Genomic DNA, 21,293 nt, shown 5'->3' on the forward strand with positions numbered 1-21,293 from the left:
ATATAGACACTATGCGATGCAGACAAATCTGAAAATGTAAGGGAATGTGTGTGTTAATGTGTGAGGAATTTTTTTTGTTTTTGTTTATCATTTTACCTGTGCCAACTGCATACATTTTGACAGAAGTGTGTATTTTTATTGGAATTTACCCTCATTTCTTTTCTTAAAGCTATTTGACACTAGGTACACAAAATAGTTACTTGTAGGGCCAAATATCCCCATTGAAAAACGCCTGAGGCCTTTTTTTTTTTTGCTTTTGTGGGAAAACGGCTTATCATTTAATGAATTGACAGCCCATCAGCTAATCTTTAACATGTTTGTCTGAAACATTTGTTTTGGATTGATCTATTTTTAGAGTTTACACTGAAGAAAATGCTGTTTTATAAGAGAAGGCAAAATATAATTCAATATAACAGTAAATTATAACAGTAGGCGAAAAGTGTCCATATAACCTACTACTTCCGGCGACATTCTGAAGTGCACATTCACTGGACACTTTACTATCCAATGAGGCCACAGGAGAGGATTTATTAATGGCAGTTAAGCTGACACTGGTAGGTCACATGACAGTAACAACATGGCGGATGTAGTACGTCCAAATTTCACTCATACTACCCACATTCATGCTATATTGAACATACTTTTTTTTAACGGTCACGAAGTTCAAATTCAAATGTAGTGCCTACTCAGACAATATGTGATTTCGCATGCAGCACATCTCTGGATGTATCCTTCACTGCCTTTGATATCCCACAACCCTGTGCGTTCCATTCCATGAAAGCTGAGCTAAAAAATAAAGATGGTGTCTGAAAGATGCGGTTTGTGGTCAGTTTTTGTGTAAATGTACATTTTTGACGAACGTTTTCCATTTTTAATGTAATTTCTAGTGCGAAATTGCTATTGCAGTAATTAAATATTCACTTGGTTATTACCAAAGCTCGTTCAATTTTTTTATTTTATTTTTTTTGAAGATCAAAGTAACGCTGCCTCAGAAGCCTGTTCGAAATCTGTTTCGTGAGGTACCATCATGCGCAAACGCAAAAAGACATTGCCTGCTAAGACAGAGAGGCAAGTCAGCTGCCCAAGTTTTCGGATGCAGCCCTGGTCTTTACAAATACACATAGCTATCTGATCAGAGAAAACATATGAAGTGACCACGTGTAAACAGGCCCTAATTTGCAATATGTGATCTGATCTGACTGAGCAATCATTAGATCTAAACGTCAGTAACGTGATTTATTTTAAAACATTTATGTTTTCATTTGGTCAAAACAAAAGCAGCAGATATGAGATATATACTTGTTCAGATGCCTTTTTTTTTTTTTTTTTTTAGATATATGCCTAGTAGTATGTATCATAGTGTATGTATCATATGGATGATGTATTTTGGAATCACAGATTCTACGTCTTAGAAGTATGACCAAAATAAGAATTTTCACTAGAAATTGTCATCTGCAAGTAAGTCTGCCTCTTTTGTTCTGACCAACTGAGAAAAAAAGTATTACAATTGCGCTGCCAATGGTGATTAAATCTAACAATCGCTTAGCTTGGATCATGTCAAACCATGCTAATTATTATTATTATTGTTATACTTTGTTCTCAAATTGTTAAAAACATCAGCATTGTGTGACTATGTGTATAGTGTGTATCAGCATTACCTGTAGATTTCAATTTCTGTAGCCAGTCCGCAGTCCGAAGTCTTTTGCTTTTGACTTCGGGTTAATCTCCAATTGTCACTAATGTTGGGGTTAATCTCCAGTTGTCACAAATGATTTTCATTTGGACCTTTCTGGATTACAGTCCACCACCAAAATGATAAGTTTAACTATTCCAGTTTTTGTGAGAAAAGGCTATAAATGATGCGCTACCAGCAGCATGTGACGACTCCTTCATGTAAACAGAACATGCTCTTGCTCATTTGGCAACACAACCTTATTTCTGCATTGACTTTCATTCATTATGTGTCCTATAACACCGTCTGATGTTTATGTTTTACATGGTGTGAGAAAGTCACATAAACCACGCACAATCCAATCAGAGCAGTCAGAATGAAATGGATTTCCAGAAATGCAATTTGAATAGGATTTCAAAACACATATGAATGTAACTCGAGACAGATTTGTACACAGCCCTGTAAAGGTCGGCAATATAATCGGTTTTAGTGTTGAATATGCTAATTGACTCAAATGAAGCAGAGAATCATTTCTATGAACCAGTGCATTAAAACGCATTCATTTTAATTTTACATTTGATACATTTTTAAAGATGAAACACAGAAGATAGATTCATGTCTGTGCAAACTGGTCACAGGCATGTTAAATAGTATGTTAAGTATGTGAAATATGTAGTTTAGACTGTGCCATAAGGTGGTCATTTCTAGGAATGTTTTCACAATCTTACAAAATTACTGTTTTGTTGTTTCAGAGGATGAAGTTCTGTACCAGAATTACCAAGAGAAAGCCCTGCACAATGATTCTGATGAGGATACTGAGCCCAAACAACCTCAGCCAGATGAAGGCATTGTGGTCCAATACAAACCCATCCGGACGTCATGGAGTCAACTTAGTGTGGTAAGGAGCTATGGAGGCACATAGGCACACCTTTCAAAATTTTTGAGTTTTGATGGACACATACAGTGGTACACAAATGGATATTTGTTTATGAACTTTAACATACTCTGCTGTGGCAGCATTTGGGAATTCTGGAATCTTAAATGTCATCCAGCTCTGTTTTGCTGGGTGCTCTAGCCTCAGTTTTGCTTCACAGAGAGCAAGGAAATGAAAGCAGGTGGTTTTTATCCAAATGTAGGAGGGAAATAGAAGGAGAGTGGTCTGGGATAAACGTGTCCATTGGGGAATGGTTTGGCAAGCCTCCAGTTCCTTGGCAAATAACGGATAATTCTTCCTCATGGAAAAATTAAAAAAATGTAGAGAGATAAAACAGTGTAGTGACTCCAGTTATGGAATTACGTTATCAAGTTTGGAGGGCTTTAATGATATTTTCCACTTAGGTGTTCTGTCCCCAGTGTTTTTGTTTACTAATATCTGGGAATGTTTAAGCAGGAATGCTGTAATGCTAATGTTGAGAGAAAAGCAAACTGTATCATTGTTATGAACCAACAACCACCAGCAGAAAGAATGAGCAAAATAATGTTAGAATGCTAGAAAGAGAGAAAGAAATAAAAATGGAGAGTGTAGGAGGCAAAGCAGAAAAAAATATCTATTTAGGCAAACAATCAGAGAAACTCAAAGAATGTAGAGTGACTCGAAAAAAGAAAGAACAAAGTGTACGAAAAGAAGAGGGGAAAGTGTATAAGCGGTATAAGCAGTTTTGAAACGGTTGGAGTAAATGGGCTTATGAGGGATCTCTGGTTGTGTGGTGTACTGTTGGTTTTGGCAGGAGGGCATGCAGCTTTAAAGAACTACTATCAGGATTTACTAAAGACTCGCAGTGCAAATTAGCGCTGAAAAGGCATGGACTGAGTTGTTTTTGCGGCTGACCTTATTGCATATTCCTAGCATTAGGATCCTTTGAAAGGTAATGTTATTTTTAGTCCTGTATCGCTCTTCTTTTCTCGTCATCTCATTAACATGCCAGTGGGCGGGGCTAACATTGCAATGATGAAGTAGGCATTGATTTATTCTGTGGAGGTGGCGTTTCGCTTGTCATAGATAGGCACGTTCCGGGACGAGTCGTTCACTGGGCCTGGTGTCAATGTAAGCTTTTTTTTTTTTTTGGACTAACAAGGAAGTTTTCAGTTCTGATTCTGTTCAGGATATTCCTATTGTGCGATGACCTCTTATATATCAAAAGCTTAAGGAAAAGTTGCTTTTTCAATTCCCTTTAAAGGTGTGGGGTGGATAAGTGTTTGCGGAAAAGGTGTCTTTAGCTGCTTTTTTTAAAGATGTGATGCTCTTAGCAATTTAGTTGGAGGTTGGCAGCTCATTCCACCAGAAAGGAGCAGAGAGAGTGAAGGTTTTGGAGAGTGACTTTGTGCCTTGTTGTGAAGGAACAACAAGTTTGGCTGATTGAAGAACAGATGCCACTTTCTGGATCATCTGCAGAGGCTTAAGTCTTGTTTCGCCTGGCTCCACACTGCGAGCCTCTGCTGCTAAGGGAACGTCAGTGGCCTGGACTGCATTTATGTGTGTGGACGTGCTTGTACTTCCCTCTACCATGATATGAACTAGTGGCACATGAGTATTACAGAGAAAACAAGACAGTAGAAAGGAAGAAAAAGAAAAGGATACTTTGTTTGCATTCTTGCTCAGCTGACTCGCACAGGTAGACTGGCAGGTGTTTACCTGAGTAGTTTTTAACACAAAGGAGGGCTTCACACAAGGGCTGCCACTTCAAGAATGCATATTGCATAAACTCATTTATCAGGACATGGAACGAGCTGTTCTAAATGTAAATAAAGTTAATTGGACTGCAGACAGTCGTATTTTCACTTTTCGTCTTTACTATGCACCATTCCCATTGATATTTATTTACAGCATTCTTCTAGCACTTCTAGTGTGTAGGTGCCTAAATCACCATTGATTTGCTGATAGCGCTCTCTCTCTCACTCTTTCTCTCACATGCGTGCAAATAAAGAATGCAAGACAGTCTGACATACTGCGTAATTGAGAATTTTAGTCATTGGAGGATGTACTGCTGCCTTAAAGTGTGCAGAATAAGTGTTTAAAGAGTTAAGATGGTTTGGGATTGTGAAATTACAAAATGTATGAAAAGCACTTGGTGGCTTGGCTGGATTCCTTTGTAATGCGCAGATGTTTACAATAACTAGACCATTTGATCATAAATGACTTAAGAGTCATGAGACTTCTCTGCTGCTGTCTGCCACCCATATTCCATGGAAAAATGGTGGCAAAACCCCAGTACCAAACTGCTTTTAATTTCGTTTTACTTGGTTTCTCAGAAATCTTTCAGTTCTCTCCAGCAAGAGGGAGAGGTGTTTAGAGATAGGAAGGTACACATTTTGAGGTCATGTTACGTTACATCATCCTTTGAAGTGTCCCTGACAGCTTTGTACAGGAATCTGGACTAGAGTTATCTGGGTGGAGTTGTTATCAGACTTCTCACCACTCCTACTTCTGTCTCTTACTGTCCCAGTTAACTATTTGTCTTTCATGTTTGTTCTCTAATCTCAAAATGACTTTCCTTTTGAGTGGCTTTTTTTTTTTTTTCCTTTTCGTTTCTGTAATCTGTGGCAGAAGTCTATGGGTGAATATTATTAAGTCAAATAGACGAAAAAGCTGTCTACTTTTTTCTTAGTGCGGAAATCATATTGTTTACACATTGGACGCTTTGCAGCTGTTACATATGTTAAATACCACACTTTCATCCTTCAGGACTCAAAGTGTCCTAAGGAAACAAATCGTGTTTGGCGATATGCTCCATATTCATATTGTCCTATGTTATTTATGAGCATCCCTATTTTACATCACAGAAGTCCCAATGGCCAAGGTCAGTATTTTCGTTAAATAATACATTCAATTTTGGTTTGTTTTTCACCAAACCCTATCGTTTTTCCCCAGAACACTTGAAATATACGACACATGTTGCATTGTCTAAGTTCATCTTTCTAAAAACAGTATTGTCAGACTGTGTACACTTGAGAAATACACTGTTTTCATCTTCCTGCAAATGAAATGCCAAAAGGTTCTGATAAATCTACATTTTCTATGATTGAAAGGTAACTTTTCAGCATGGTTGAGCTTAAAAATTATCAAGCTTAAAAAGGTCTTTCACTTTTTTTTTTTTTCTTTTTTTTTTTTTTTTTATAAAAAGCCCCTTTCTTGCTCTGTAGAACTTGAGGAGTTGTGAGGTGTTGCTGGTAAACAAGACCAGGATTTGTTGTGTCAGACAGGGATAGGGCTGCACGATATATCGCATGAGATTGTCACGCGCATTTCTTCAGTAAAGCCGGTTCCCTGATTACCGCTAAATCGCCATCACCTGCTTTCAAATGGAGCGGCATTTAATAGACAGAGCCGTAGTTCACTGTCAAGCCACGCAATATCGCGTTCATTATCGAAGGCGATTCATCTGCGATATGAACGTGTTATTGATATTTATGCAATAATTATGATAAATTTTTTCCCTTTGAAAATAATACAAAAAAACATTTCTAGTATTTTTTCACTATTTTTCAATAGTATTTCAGGTTAAAATAGAGTCTAGGCCTTTAAAATAATTTTTTGAAGGCAGATTAGCACCATCAAGGAGATGTTAGAAAGAGAAAGCAAGGAAGCATTTTCCATTTTTTTATTTAGAATTCATAAAAAAATGCCACGTGACTTTTTTTCGTGAATTTTTTACTTTTTATGCTCTTGACACAGAGCTCCTGCAAAAAAACAAAAAACAAACAAAAAACAACTGCTCAGAACGATGCAAAGCAACAAGCCTGTACTTCCAAGTGCACAGTTCATAAGTGTGTGTGTGTAATGTGTGTGTGAATGGGTGTTTATTTCTTGATGTTTTATAGTGTCACTCCTTCACTGCTGTGAGCTTTTCCTGCATTGTGACTGAATTATTGAATGGATTTCACATATTCTCAAAACTTTGCTCTGTATTACAGACAGTGGTTCATTGGTGTGTTTGTGTGTGTGTGTGTGTGTGTGTATGTGTGTGAGTGGGTGCATCTATATCACACTCTCGATGTTTTAGAGTGTCGCCCCTTTACCGCTGTGTACTTTTTTCAGAATTGTGGCTGATTTGTAGATTGTTTTTGTCGATTTCCCATTCATTTTGTATGGTCAGTCATTTTTGACTGAAGACAACGAGTGTTACTATTTTTTTTTATGACCACTTAGCATGCTCGAATCATGCCCTCAATTGTTTTTTGTGTTCACACTCCAAATGCCATATAAGTCACCAAGTTTTGTACCATTAAAATGAAGTTGTGATTTTTAACGTTTAAAAAAAGAAAATTTTTCGGTCATGACCGAAGAGAATCTGAGGGCTAGGACAGGTGTGAAAAGCCCTGGAGGACTTGAAGGCACCATAAGCATCTGTTAACTTAAACCTAATCTAAAAAGTCAACTTTAGGATGCTATTGCTTTGGTGTAATTAACAACACTATTGAATAAGTTACTCAAATAACAAAATTAGTTAAAAATGGTAATTTTTAAGCTTGTTACAGTACGTGATGCTAACTTATTGAATGATTAGCTCAGGTTCTACTCAACGTAAAAACCATGTTCTCGATATATAATAAACTTTTATATTAACATATAATTGTAGTATAAACATTTTATTTCATATATAAGTTTGCAGACTTGTTAACAGTTAATGAAATTCCTGCTTGTTCCCTGACTAACTGAATAATTGCATCAGGCTCTTTGCATATCATAAACAACGCTCTACAATCAGGCTGATGTATGTTATGTTGCAGCTGGAGTGTTCAGACACACAATTATTCATTATTTTTAATGATTAATCCAACAGAGACCTCACTAGGGCTGCACAATATATCGTTTTGTGTATCCGCAATAATCACATCACTGGATGTGCGATGTCAAGTATAGGGATCGTAGTTGGCACCACAGTTCGAAACGTGGCGTGATTTTAGGATTAATTGCAAATTTTCATCATGATAGAACAAAATTTCATCATTTGCACGTTTAAGGTCCTGTAAGTTTCAACATTCAAGCAACTTTAAACCATTCTAGCACAAGAAGACATGAAATAAAACTCGATTCGGAACTGGTTTTCGGTTTTCTGTGCGCACTCACAGAGCAGCACAGACAGCAACACAGAATTCCGTTCTCTTTCATGTATATTTGCTTGATTGGACACATACATGCAAAATTTTGTAAAAATGCCCATCTTGGTGAGTATCCTTTATCCTTGCAAACATAGTTGCTTCTGACTTACGTGAACATGAACAATTGAGAAAACGGATGCATATCATTATATTGGATCCGTGCATTTGGTCTTAAAGTGATAGCAGCCTAATATTCCTGCTGCTGTTTGTGTCATTAATGTTAATCAAACAACAAAATACAAAGAGAAAATCACTTTTGTAGCTTTAACAAAGATTAATTATATTTAATATAAATAAGTTTGCCCCCAACTGCATTCCCTGTTGGAACAGACATAAAACAGACTTCTTTCCATTAAAGGTGGGGTAAGCCATATTTCAAAAACACTGCTTGGAAGTTAGTCTGACCAACACCAACAACAAACGTGTAGCTAATCAGTATTAGGGGGCGTATGATGGTCGAGGCGAAAGAATGAGCAAGAGGGAGATTTGAAGAAAGACTGCAGAAAAAGAGATGAGACACAATGCAAAAGAGCTCAAAAGAATATCACTGCAATGAAGGTTAATGACAGAGCAAGCGCTTTAGGACCCACGTTAATATTAGAAAAGCTTTCCAGCATTGAAGAGAGCTAAGCGGGAAGGCCAGACAAGGAGGCTGCTTTGATTCCAGTTCACATGTGAGTAACACTGGGTTTGAGTGTCATTGAATGTCTGGAGCTACTGTGCTGTTGGTGACTAACAACAAACTCTTGTTTGTATTTACCCTTGTGTACTGTTCGTTCATTTTTTGTACTTGCTTGTCGTTTGTTCATCATCTGCGCTTTATTTTTCGTGAAGAATTATTTTGTTGCACGTCAGCTGTGATAAACAGACATCCACTCTCGCGTTGCGTGTGTAACAGTGGCCAGCTAGTGAGAGTTGTGCAGGTAAACCACTGCGCACTAACGACCGCTAGAGAATGTGGTGTTTAGCATCAATTTTAGTGCACTTACTTCGCCTGCCAGCAGCGATTGGGGTTCAAGTTCAACTCAGAGCAGGGTGGTTAGGATTGGAGGGTGAGTTTTATGTTAGCATTACTTATTACTTGTTTGCCTTTATTGTTGCACACAATAGGAAGAGGAAAAGTCAAAATTAAACTAAGATAAATTAATAATTACTGCCAAGAACAGAGTCCAAGAAAAGCATAAAATAAAGTATAGAAACACAGTCAACGTTTAATGATGAAGCATTTAACAAGATGGACTAAACCATTTTATAATTATCTCCATTCAGTAATTCAAACCTCGAAAAATATATAATAAATACAAATAAACTCCATAAACATGAAATTACATTCACCATAAAGCAATGATGAAAATAAACACAAAAATAAACTTTACAAAAATACATTCAAATAAACAAACAATCCCAAACCCATATGGTAACCAAAAAAACTACATTTCCCATCATTCCCAGCAAAGGATATATAAAGGACATGAGGAAATGCCGCACTCTTTTTAATAACAGGCCTTTGTTCCATGCTGCAGTCACAGATCAAGGCGGAACCACGGGTAAGACACAATTATCCAAAACAATTAAATAAAGAAACAATATTAAACCCATATCTTTGTCTTGGTTTTATTCAATCACTAGCATGCACTCTAGCAACGAATTATCGCTCTTTGATATTATATGCGTGCATAAAGAGCATGCACCGTTAACAAAATGGTTTGGGTAAATAATATTAAAGAAACAAAATAAATGCATAAAAATTTATAAACAAGCAGAAAAACAATTAATCCGTCAAACAAAACGAATCAATTTCTTAAAAAAAAAAAAAAAAGAAAGAAGGCTAGAACAATTGAAATAAAGTCATTTATTATTTGATAAGTGTGGCCTTAGCCATCACAATAACAAATTAAAGGAGTAGTTCACTCATATGAAAATTACCCCAAGCTTTACTCACCCTCAAGCCATCCTAGGTTTATATGACTTTCTTCTTTCTGATGAACACAATCTGAGAAATATTAATAAATATCTTGATGCATCCAAGCTTTATAATGGCAGTGAGCGAGGATCAACGAGTATGAGCTGAAGAAAGTGTCTCCATCCACATCCATCCATCATAAACATATTCCACATGGCTCCAGGGGTTTAATAAAGGCCTTCTGAAGTGAAGCGATGCGTTTGTGTAAAAAAAAAAAAAAAAATCCATATTTAATAAGTTACGAAGTAAAATATCTGGCTATCGCCAGACCGCCTTCTGTATTCAAGTTACGAAGAAAGCGTAAATGTGACGTCACGTCAGTTAAGTTTTTTTTTCCATAAATTGAATATAGAAGTCGTTGGACGTAGTGTAAGCATTTTGAACTGAGAGAGTTTTACACTTTCTTTGTAAGTAGAATACAGAAGGCAGTCTGGCAGAAGCTAGATATTTAATTTCAAAACTTGTTAAATATGGATTTTTTTTTTTACACAAATGCATCACTTCACTTTAGAAGGCTTTTATTAACCCCCCGGAGCTGTATTTATGATGGATGGATGTGGATGGAGGCACTTTCTTCAGCTCATACTCATTGATCCCACTCACTGCCATTATAAAGCTTGGATTTGTCAGGATATTTATTAATATTTCTCTGATTTTGTTCATCAGAAAGAAGAAAGTCATAAACATCTAGGATGGCTTGAGGGTGAATAAAGCTTGGGGTAATTTTCATTTGAAAGTGAAGTAATCATTTAACTAGTTAAAACAATAAAATAAAAATAACATGTGTCACCACGGTAGTGTTTTAAAATGTAAAAGCAGCTGCTTACTTTTGGTTTGTCTGATGTCTTACTGAAATACAGTGAACTGTAAAAATGTAAAACATCTCACTGCACTTTGGATTACTTGGCCTCAGGTGTCTTATAGGAGGACAAGCAATTAGGTCAGTTGGTTTTTACTCAAATCGACACTGGCAAGCTGCATACACAATCTATACGATTTCTTTGATTAGCATCAAACATTAATACTACACTAACAACATTAACACACACATGCCTAAAACCTCACATATAGGTACTGAATAACATACAGTACAAATCATACGTGCACATTTTGAAAAGCTGTTTTATACACAGAGCATGCATACACATTCTCCTTTCTCTGAGTCCATTTCAGGGTGTTGGTCATCTGGTTAGAGATAAGGTTTGAGATAATCTTTGTTGTGAATAGAGCCATAGAGAGGCTGAGAGTGCTTTTGCTCTACAACTTTTGGTGCTGACATGAGTCCATGTGGTTTTTTTTTAGATTTGACACACTGGCAAGTTATTTTCAAGTTCGAAAAATTGGTCTGTGTATGATAAAGCCGAAATGTCACATTGATGAGCATTCTATAACCGAACTGACACCTGCAAATTTTCTGCACTCGCAACTGCATTGTCTGCAAACTTGCCCTGTTTGAACGGAACTGCACTTGGCAACTGTTTCTCTTCCATGCCATGTAATGTAAGAGCCATGTTGAACTGTATAACCATGTTAATAAGTCCAGTGTTAATCATGAGTGGTTGGTTTTACACAGAAAGATTGAGAGTGAGAAAGAATGAGAAATGAGTTGCGTTGATTCAAAGATCCATTGGAGCTGCAAGGGTCAAACATACTCTCTGCACTTGGTTACAAACAAAGCGTTTAAAGCAGTTATCGATTATTTAAAATATCTGATGGATGAACTCATGCAGTTAAGAATACAATACAGTTATGACTTCAGATTCACACCTGTAAGCAAATGCTGTTTTCAGTCCAAAACTGAAAAAATCAGTGTGACATCATGGACATTTGTATTGCTTTTTATGCCTTTTAATTCTGGCCACTTAATTTTTTTTATGTTTGGAATTTTTTATTTGTAAAGTATTTTTTTGGAGAAAATGTTTGAATAAAATGTTGAAAAATAAATAGCAGAAGTTACGTATTGCAGGGGTGTGACGATATATCATTATATCAGTATGTTGTGATATAAAAATGCAGCAATATTTGTAGAGTTCAAGTCCAAGACTCAGCTTTCTGTATTTAGGTATAGCCTAAATTAAATCTCTTCATCATATAAAGTGATCAAGTCTCTTCAGAAAATTTGGACTAAACCACTCAATTCTTATGGATTAGTTTTACGATCTCTTTATGAACTTTTTGAAGTGTCAAAGATTCAGTTGCAAAAGTCTATGGAGGGACAGAAAGCTCTCAGATTTCATCAAAAAGCTCTTCATTTGTATTCCGAAGATGAACGAAAGTCTTATGGGTTTGGAACGACATGAGGATAAGTAATTAATGACAGAATTTTCATTTTTGGGTGAACTAACCCTTTAATATGGCATTTTATCGTATTTAGCAGGAGAGAGAGACAATGTGCCTGGAACGGAAAGGGCTTGAATGAAGCAAGTTTGTCTCAAGATTAGAGAATATAGTGCTCGAAATATCATTACCATAAATGACCCTGAGTGCTTTTGGTCTGTTGTACTGCTCACTTTAAACTAGAAACGGCAAATGGTGCTACCATTGTCATTATGTCTCGCGGTCCAGTTGAAACCATGCCAGGGTCAGGAACCAGACTGCGGTCCGCTATTTGAGGACCCCTGATGTAAACTCAGGTGTATGAAAACAATCTGTCCTAACTCGTTGAAGATGTTGAACATTACCTCTCATACTCAGTGTAATGCATTCTGCAAAGTGTCCTTTATGTATAAATCATTTTCATGTCAAATTGAGATGCTTATTCTCAACTCTCTATTCCAGGTTAAAAAAAGTGGAAAGTGTGAGATGTTAAGCCAAGAAGAACGAAAGAGACAAGAGGTAAAGTTCCTTGTCAGCCTTCTTGACTTCCTCTTTCTCTCTTTTTTGGTCTTGCTCATATCAAAAAGTTTTAAAAGACAGATTATTTCAGTTTAAGTATTGCTGCTTCTGTGGAGCCTATCACTTGCCAGTTTGAATAAACCATTAAAATCTGGCTAGCATAGGTGTATCCCTGAACTTTTCTCTCATATTTTCTCCAAAGACAATAGGCTGGAAGGACAATCAAGAAGGACAAGGGGCAGTAGAACAGTACGATAGAAATTACTTATGGAGCTCCAGATCAATTATTATTCACACTACTGCTTAAAAGTTTGGGGCCAGTAAAATTTAATTTAAATAATTAATTATTATTATTATTTTTTTTAAAGAAAGTAAAACTTTTATTCAGCATGGCTGCAATAATTTGATCAAAAGGCACATTAAAGGCTGTTACACTGTTTCAGTTTATCTCAGGGATAAATTACATTTAAAATATATTAAATTAGAAAATAGCCATTTCAAAATTGCAGTAATATTTTACAATATTACTGTTTTTAATGTCTTTTTTATTAAATGATTGTTGTAAGGAATGTTCACTGAGCATTTCAGCAGAGGAGCTTAAGGCAAGTACACTGCAAGAGATAATTGCTCAAATTCTCATTGCCTTTTAGATAAGTCAGATATGTTTGGTATTTTAATCAGTTCCTTTCAGCTCCGGGTCAACTGTCACCTGTTATTATCCTACTTTTTGTCAGCTAGGAGAGATACTCAGAGATATGAGCATGGTATCTGTTGTAATTAAAACTAGACAGGTGAAATGCAAAGTCTAAAAAAGGTTTCTCTCCCTCAGGCCATATTTGAGGTCATCTCATCAGAGCACAGTTACCTACACAGTCTGGAAATCCTCGTTCGCCTCTTCAAGAACTCAAATGAGCTCAGCGAGACCATTAACAAAACAGACCATCACCATCTCTTCTCCAACATCGTTGATGTCTGTGAGGCCAGCAAAAAGTAAGAGCTGTCTCTTACATAAATTTGTGATGTTTGCTGATAGACATCTCTGCTTGCTCTGACAGTTTGTTGATATGATGCTGATATATAGGATGGGACCTCACCTTGGAAAAGTTTATTGGAGAGTAAATTTGGGCTATGTGACGAAAATCTTATTTCAATATAGATATTTTTTATTTTTATTTTTTTCTTTGATATTAAGAACCAAGATGCAAATTACAAACAATAGGACGAATGCTATATAAGAAAGATAACTAGCGCTTGTGCACTCGTAGTCATTGTCCAGCTAAGTTAAATTCTCATCCAATAGTGTCAGTGTAGTTAAATCAATAATATTGTTGAATATTAAGTGTCCCCAACTAAGCAAGCAAGAGGCGACAGTGGCAAGGAGGTGAAAGAATGGAGAAAAAAACCTTGGGAGAAACCTGGCTCAATCGGGGGGCCAGTTCTCCTCTGGCCAACGAACGAATATGGTGTGATTATGATTCAGGCTACATTTATCACAAGTCAGAAATCAGATTGTGGATAGGTAGCATTCAAATATTTCATCCAGTTCCAATGCTTTTTTTGTGAAACCGCTTCAGACGATTCAGTGCGGGCAGTGAAGTAAACAGGTCACTCAAACTGATTCACAACACTTTGAAAAGAATCAACTCAAAAGAGCGATTCATTCACGAATGGGGCATCGCTCATGCCCCAGTTAAAAGAGACAATGTGCTTGGAATAGACTACGCATTTCTTAACATTTGCATTACAAATAAAGTAACACCAGGAACGTCACCCAGTGTAACTAAGTAAAAGTACATTTTTGTCATTAAATGTACTCAAGTATAAGTCAAAGTGCAGTTTTATTTTTACATAATGGAATAAAATGAAAGAAAATAAAGTGAAACAAGATTTTGGTCATATTACTTTTTTTTATATATATTTTTTTCACCTTTTAGGTTTTTATTTTTAACTCCCTGAGGTCTGAAAACGCGCCGGCGCGTTTTGCAGGATTTTTTTCACATTGCAGCAAAACAGACTTAAAATACTCCGTCATTTCTTTTCATAGAGACAAAAGTAATATATCAATTGAAACTATAGAATGTCTTCTTTTATTTGTGTACACTCAGAGTAAAAACACAATGTTGTGCTTTTTGTAAAATAAAGAAAACTAACATGATGCGTGATCTCTCGTCTCCCTCTGCACGAAGTCCAATCTGATAGTTCTCAGAAAATGAAGTGTAACTTAGTGAATACTAATGACAAAAAAAATGCACTTATGTCTAAAGACACTTTGAAATGTCAGGTTTTAAATCATGAAAGTCAAATCGAAAACAAACATTCTGTGTTTATGTAATCTGTATGAAAAGAGAGCCATGTCAGAAATCCGTGATTCAGCTCATTATCCGCTAATGTGGCCACACCCACGGAGCCAGCGCTATTCAGAGACAAATTCAGAGGCAATACTTGTATGCATTGTCTCAATCGTGTATTTATTGTCCTGAAAAGTGTTTATCTGGATGTTAAAGCCATGGTTAGCAATCTCTAGAAGACATGCTGTTAGTTCCTGGTTCCTTTTCTTCTTTATATGAATTTGTGGCCTAAAGGTGTACAGAGCGCCCTCCGGCTACAAGTATGAATTGAAAACACCATTCCTGAAATGTCCTCTTCTTCTTTAGAATAATTTGTGGATTAAAGGTGTACAGAGAGCGCCCTCTGGCTGCAAGTATGAATTGAAAACACAGTATCCAGCACTCATAGTGATGATAATAAATATTGAATAAATATTACTCCTCAGTATAGAATATTGACATAAACATATAACAGGCATGAAAATCCCTCACCTTTCGGCGAAATTCGCCGTTTTGAAACCAAAATAGGTGACCTACGTGAATCGTGTAGATTCGATGAGAAAAATTTTTTTGGAGGGGAGGGGGGGCGGTGTATTCATATTCAGTGAACTGCGAACAGGTGCGCGTGCCAGAAGGGAGCGCGAGTGCATGGAAATATTAACGCGAAGGGCCTTGCATCACCAGTGCAGACCACCATCAGAAGCTGAAAGCACGCCTGGCCTTGGCGATTTACCTGACTGAATTTGGTGAGTGATGGCAGGGCTCGACAATAAGGACTGCCCGAAGGACCCGGGGCCAGTGTGAACGATGCTCGGGACAGTAGATGCACCTGTCACTTGCCCGATCGGGCTGCTGTAGGGTGTGCGTTATATATCATCTATAATATTGTAATTGTTGATTTAACGATCTGAAATTATTGAGTATGTCCCTCACTTTACAAAAACATAGTCTACATAGTGTACTAGACATAGTCTAGTAGGTTAGAGTAGTGTGTGAACATATTAAAGTGTACGCTTTCACTGCGTGATTTAGTCTATTAAAATGCCCCCAAAATTCAAGATAAGGGGCAAAAATGCCCCTGTATATATTTCATATATAATTTAATAAAGTTAATCAATATTACACAAAGAGCGCTGTTTTTCTCCAAATAGCATGATTACAAATGTGATATTTGTTTAATGAACAAGTTTAATGAACAAGAACTTAATATCAAGTGACTTACATTTTAGACACCAAATCGTCTGTTTCGCTGTATTTCGCCACAGAAGTCCACAGAATTGTTTTGCGTCTTTGAGCAACACTTCCTGAATGAATCAGCCGCTTGAATAAATCAGTTGAATCTCAATGATTCGCTCATTAACAGTGATTCGCTGCCACCTACTGGCGGGTTTAATTTCACATTTAAAGTGTCTTCATTTTTTAAAAATTTCAAATAACAGTATTTAACGTTTTATATTTTGAACATTAAAAACATTTTTAATGCATCTGTAACTGCTCTTGATTAACTTTATTAAAGTTATCTATTCTATAGTTACTATTCTACATTAGATTACAATTTCTGTACCTGAAAATCTTCTGTTTAAACCTACATGAAAAACTTGAAAAGCACCATTTATTTAATTTATATGTTTGTTCTGTTGTATTTATTTGTGCTATTACTCGTAATTTGATTATTTGTTACTATTTTACTACTTACTGTTTATTTGTCTAACAATATTGAAAATATTTAATCTAGTAGCTTTTGGTGTCATAACCTTATTTATTGAGGTTAAATGTATCAAAAACAATGAAAACAATAACTATGCTTATTTTATAGGCCCATTTTCTTGTCTTTTACTTTTATTAATTTTTTTGTTGTGGGGCCCGGAAAATCCTTAGCGAATCCTTAGCGTTGAGCACTGGATGGTTTCAATAATTATTTTTTTTTTTTTTGGTATATCTAAGTTAAGTTACCCAGGAGCTCTGTTGACATAGACTTAGCTAACGTTAGCTACAGCTTGATGAATGGAGTCATTGAACACAGCAGGAGAGAACGCAACGTTAGCCAGCTAGCTAAGGCTCCGGTGGAAAATTATTAGCTAACGCTACCGTTTTTGAGGAGGTAGATTTTGAGGTGAGGGGACTGACAAGGAAGAAGGTAAAGTGGTCCACCGTTCTATCAATAAGTTGACCTGTCAACATGTATGCAATTTGCGTAGCGGATACGCATTTTGACTTCAAAGTACGCTGGTGTGATTTGTCACTCTAAACTACACAAAAACTTGATGACGGCTCTGTGCACGCGCAGTCCTCAAATCAAGCAATGGCAAAAGAAGAAGAGTTCGACCAATCATAGCGCTAGGTTCTTCCCCCAAATATACTGTAAACGTTAGACCCAGTGACAGGCTGGCATGAAATGGCTTGCATAATACTTAGTAAGGAGGCCATAATAATTTTTGACTCATGGCTGAAGTTAAGTTTCTCCAGCTCTCCCCAGGTTGGCAAAAAAAGCATCTCAAAATGCATCAGATTGATGCTTTAAAATATGGAATATTTATTTTTTTCTTACGGGGGAGCATGCCCCCGGACCCCCCTAGAGGGGTAATATCCTTCTCACCTTTTTCACCCCTGACCCGTTTTCATGCCTGATATAAGAATCCATCAATATTTCTCCAAATGTGCATGCTTTTAAGCTAAAAGCCTATATGAAATGCCATAGAGGTTACATAATTGTTCAGACACTTTGCATCACAGAAATACATTATATTTTAAAGAATATAATAGAATACCATTTTTTTTAATTGAGCTGAGACATGATTACAGAGGGTTTTTTCACAGCCTACCTGACTGAAAGGCCTCATTAATATGCAAGTCATTTCAGGTCATTATGATGTGATTCTTTTGTCTTCTCGTGTAAACGACCCATTATTCATGATGATTCACACCTCCACGCATATTGTGTTTCTTGACAAAAAGTGTCTTACAAAAACTAAATCAATATATTGTTTTATATGAAGGAGTAGGCATTATAATTTTTACATAATTTTGAAGCAAAAACTCTAGTCTACAACCTCCAATACCCAGAAGTCTTGTGAACACAGATTTAATATACTTTTTTTTTCAATAACCACGCATAAACATTATTCCTTCAAAAATACAAACATGTACATACATGTTCCTCACATATTATGGTAGCCTAGTTTGTGCTGAATACAGTGTAATGACACTTTTGTCATTAATATGTTTATAAACAACTGAAAAAAGCACAAGTTTTTCTATTAAAAAAGAAAAACTGAAATATCACATGGTCCTAAGTATTCAGTATTTAGTAGAAGCACCCTTTTGATCTAATACAGCCATTAGTCTTTTTGGGAAAGATGCAACAAGTTTTTCACACCTGGATTTGGGGATCCTCTGCCATTCCTCCTTGCAGATCTCTCCAGTTCTGTCAGGTTGGATGGTAAACGTTGGTGGACAGCCATTTTTAGGTCTCTCCAGAGATGCTCAATTGGGTTTAAGTCAGGGCTTTGGCTGGGTTATTCAAGAACAGTCACGGAGTTGTTGTGAAGCCACTCCTTCGTTATTTTAGCTGTGTGCTTAGGGTCATTGTCTTGTTGGAAGGTAAGTCTGAGGTCCTGAGCACTCTAGAGAAGGTTTTCATCTAGGATATCCCTGTACTTGGCCGCATTCATCTTTCCCTCGATTGCAACCGGTCGTCCTGTCCCTGCAGCTGAAAAACACCCCCACAGAATGATGCTGCCACCACCATGCTTCACTGTTGGGACTGTATTGGACAGGTGATGAACAGTGCCTGGTTTTCTCCACACATACCGCTTAGAATTAAGGCCAAAAAGTTATATCTTGGTCTCATCAGACCAGAGAATCTTATTTCTCACCATCTTGGAGTCCTTCAGGTGTTTTTTAGCAAACTCCATGTGGGCTTTCATGTGTCTTGCACTGAGGAGAGGCTTCTGTCAGGCCACTCTGCCATAAAGCCCCGACTGGTGGAGGGCTGCAGTGATGGTTGACTTTCTAGAACTTTCTCCCATCTCCCGACTGCATCTCTGGAGCTCAGCCTCAGTGATCTTTGGGTTCTTCTTTACCTCTCTCACCAAGGCTCTTCTCCCCCGATAGCTCAGTTTGGCCAGACGGCCAGCTCTAGGAAGGGTTCTGGTCGTCCCAAACGTCTTCCATTTAAGGATTATGGAGGCCACTGTGCTCTTAGGAACCTTAAGTGCAGCAGAAATTTTTTTGTAACCATGGCCAGATCTGTGCCTTGCCACAATTCTGTCTCTGAGCTATTCAGGCAATTCCTTTGACCTCTTGATTCTCATTTGCTCTGACATGCACTGTGAGCTGTAAGGTCTTATATAGACAGGTGTGTGGCTTCCCTAATCAAGTCCAATCAGTACAATCAAACACAGCTGGACTCAAATGAAGGAAATCTCAAGGATGATCAGAAGAAATGGACAGCACCTGAGTTAAATATATGAGTGTCACAGCAAAGGGTCTGAATACTTAGGACCATGTGATATTTAAGTTTTTCTTTTTTAATAAATCTGCAAAAATGTCAACAATTCTGTGTTTTTCTGTCAATATGGGGTGCTGTGTGTACATTAATGAGGAAAAAAATGAACTTAAATGATTTTAGCAAATGGCTGCAATATAACAAAGAGTGAAAAATTTAAGGGGGTCTGAATACTTTCCGTACCTACTGTATCAATTTACTCACATTCACAGCCACATTGAGATGCCCATATCCCTGGAAATTTCACCAGAATTTTTTGTTGTTGTTTTTAGTCTCTGAATATCCTTTTTTCACTTGAAAATGTCACATTATGGATATTGTGTAACTAGATGTCTAGATGGACGTCCAGTATTACAAACCTCCATTTACCATAGAACTCTCATTGTATAATCATAGTTAAATACTGGAACATTCAGCTGACCCCCATATCTTTGGAACCATTGTTTTCATGGAGACACTCTCTCCCTTCACCCATCTGGTCAGTGAGAAGGAAGAGAACTAAAATGACAAATTCTTGTCTGCCTGTGTATTATGTGTCTGTGTGCCACGCATATGTACTTCCCATCAGTGTTGTCCATGCCACATCTCAACCCTCTTACGGCTCTGATCCAGGGTTTGTACCGTCATGAAAAACCTGGAAAAGTCATGGAATTTTAAAATAGTAATTTCCAGAAAGTTTTGGGAAAATAAAAAAAATCTAAAAAAATAAATAAACCCAGAAAGTTTTGGAAAAGTCATGGAAGTTAAACAAGCTACAATACTTAACGATCCATCCGACTGCAGCATTCCATCTGATTTTGTTTTGCAGCATTGAGCATTATAACCAATTACACACATTTCTGTTGAGCTTATGAATGTAATGGCCAATCAGAGGCATCCCCAGGGTTAGTTCACCCAAAAATGAAAATTGTCATTTATTACTTACCCTCATGTCGTTCCACACCCGTAAGACCTTTGTTCATCTTCAGAACACAAATTAAGATATTTTTGATAAATTCCGATGGCTCAGTGAGGCCTCTATTGCCAGCAAGATAATTAACACTTTCAGATGCCCAGAAAGGTACTAAAAACATATTTAAAACAGTTCATTTGAGTACAGTGGTTCAACCTTAATATTATAAAGCGACAAGAATACTTTTTATGCGCAAAAAAAACCCCCCAAAATAACAACTTTTCAACAATATCTAGTGATGGCTGATGTAACAAGTACATCTGGTGTTATACTGTAGGAAGTGTTCCCGTTTCCGGCTGGCGTAATTTATGCAGCCTAACAATCCTTTAATGGATTTGATAACATAAATAATGTTTTAATGTTTATTTTATATGAAACCACATAGCTTGTCATTAATTAGTTAAGATATGCTGTGATTTGAAATTTGAACATGGATTTTTATTCTTATTCAAAATGTATACATAGACGTTTCATGGAAAGTTAGGTCATGAATAATTGCCTCAAAATTCATAGAAAAGAAGTCATGGAAATTTATTGGTAGAAATGTGTATGAACCTTGCTGATCCCTTGCTGGCCACACTCATGAACAAATGTTCTGTTCTGTTAATGCCCTGCGGACAGGATTTACCCCCGCTGACCTCTGGTGAGAAACACTGTGCTGTATTTTCAGAATACAAGAAATGGTTTCACTTTCTGTTCTCCATCTGTTAGGAACAGTCTAGCTGGTTAGCCTCATTTATGAGAACACATGCTCATTCCACAGTTATAGTGTGCTGCAAGTGGTGACATCAAAACCTAGAAGACTAAATCGCCACTGCTTTCCTCAAGATTTTCCTATGGGTTTTTATAAAAGGGGTTTTCAATATACAGTATAAGTGAAAATAAGGTCTGTGGTAAACATAACTTGATACTTGAATGTTCTACAACGTAAACTTCAC

At 36.9% G+C, this 21,293-nt stretch overlaps 1 protein-coding gene across 5 annotated transcripts in view; it reads left to right on the forward strand.

Moving 5' to 3' along the window:
* The window catches only part of LOC125261202 (rho guanine nucleotide exchange factor 26-like), a 55,516-nt gene that overhangs the window by 13,846 nt on the left and 20,377 nt on the right, over positions 1 to 21,293 (forward strand). For all 5 annotated transcript variants that reach the window (XM_048179804.1, XM_048179807.1, XM_048179803.1 and 2 more), the window contains 3 exons: positions 2,425 to 2,570; positions 12,513 to 12,569; positions 13,399 to 13,559. In XM_048179804.1, the coding sequence (XP_048035761.1) occupies positions 2,425 to 2,570; positions 12,513 to 12,569; positions 13,399 to 13,559 (364 nt within the window). The remainder of the gene's footprint in view (positions 1 to 2,424; positions 2,571 to 12,512; positions 12,570 to 13,398; positions 13,560 to 21,293) is intronic.

Source organism: Megalobrama amblycephala, unplaced genomic scaffold (genome assembly GCF_018812025.1).
Source record: "Megalobrama amblycephala isolate DHTTF-2021 unplaced genomic scaffold, ASM1881202v1 scaffold370, whole genome shotgun sequence".
Lineage (NCBI taxonomy): Eukaryota > Metazoa > Chordata > Actinopteri > Cypriniformes > Xenocyprididae > Megalobrama > Megalobrama amblycephala.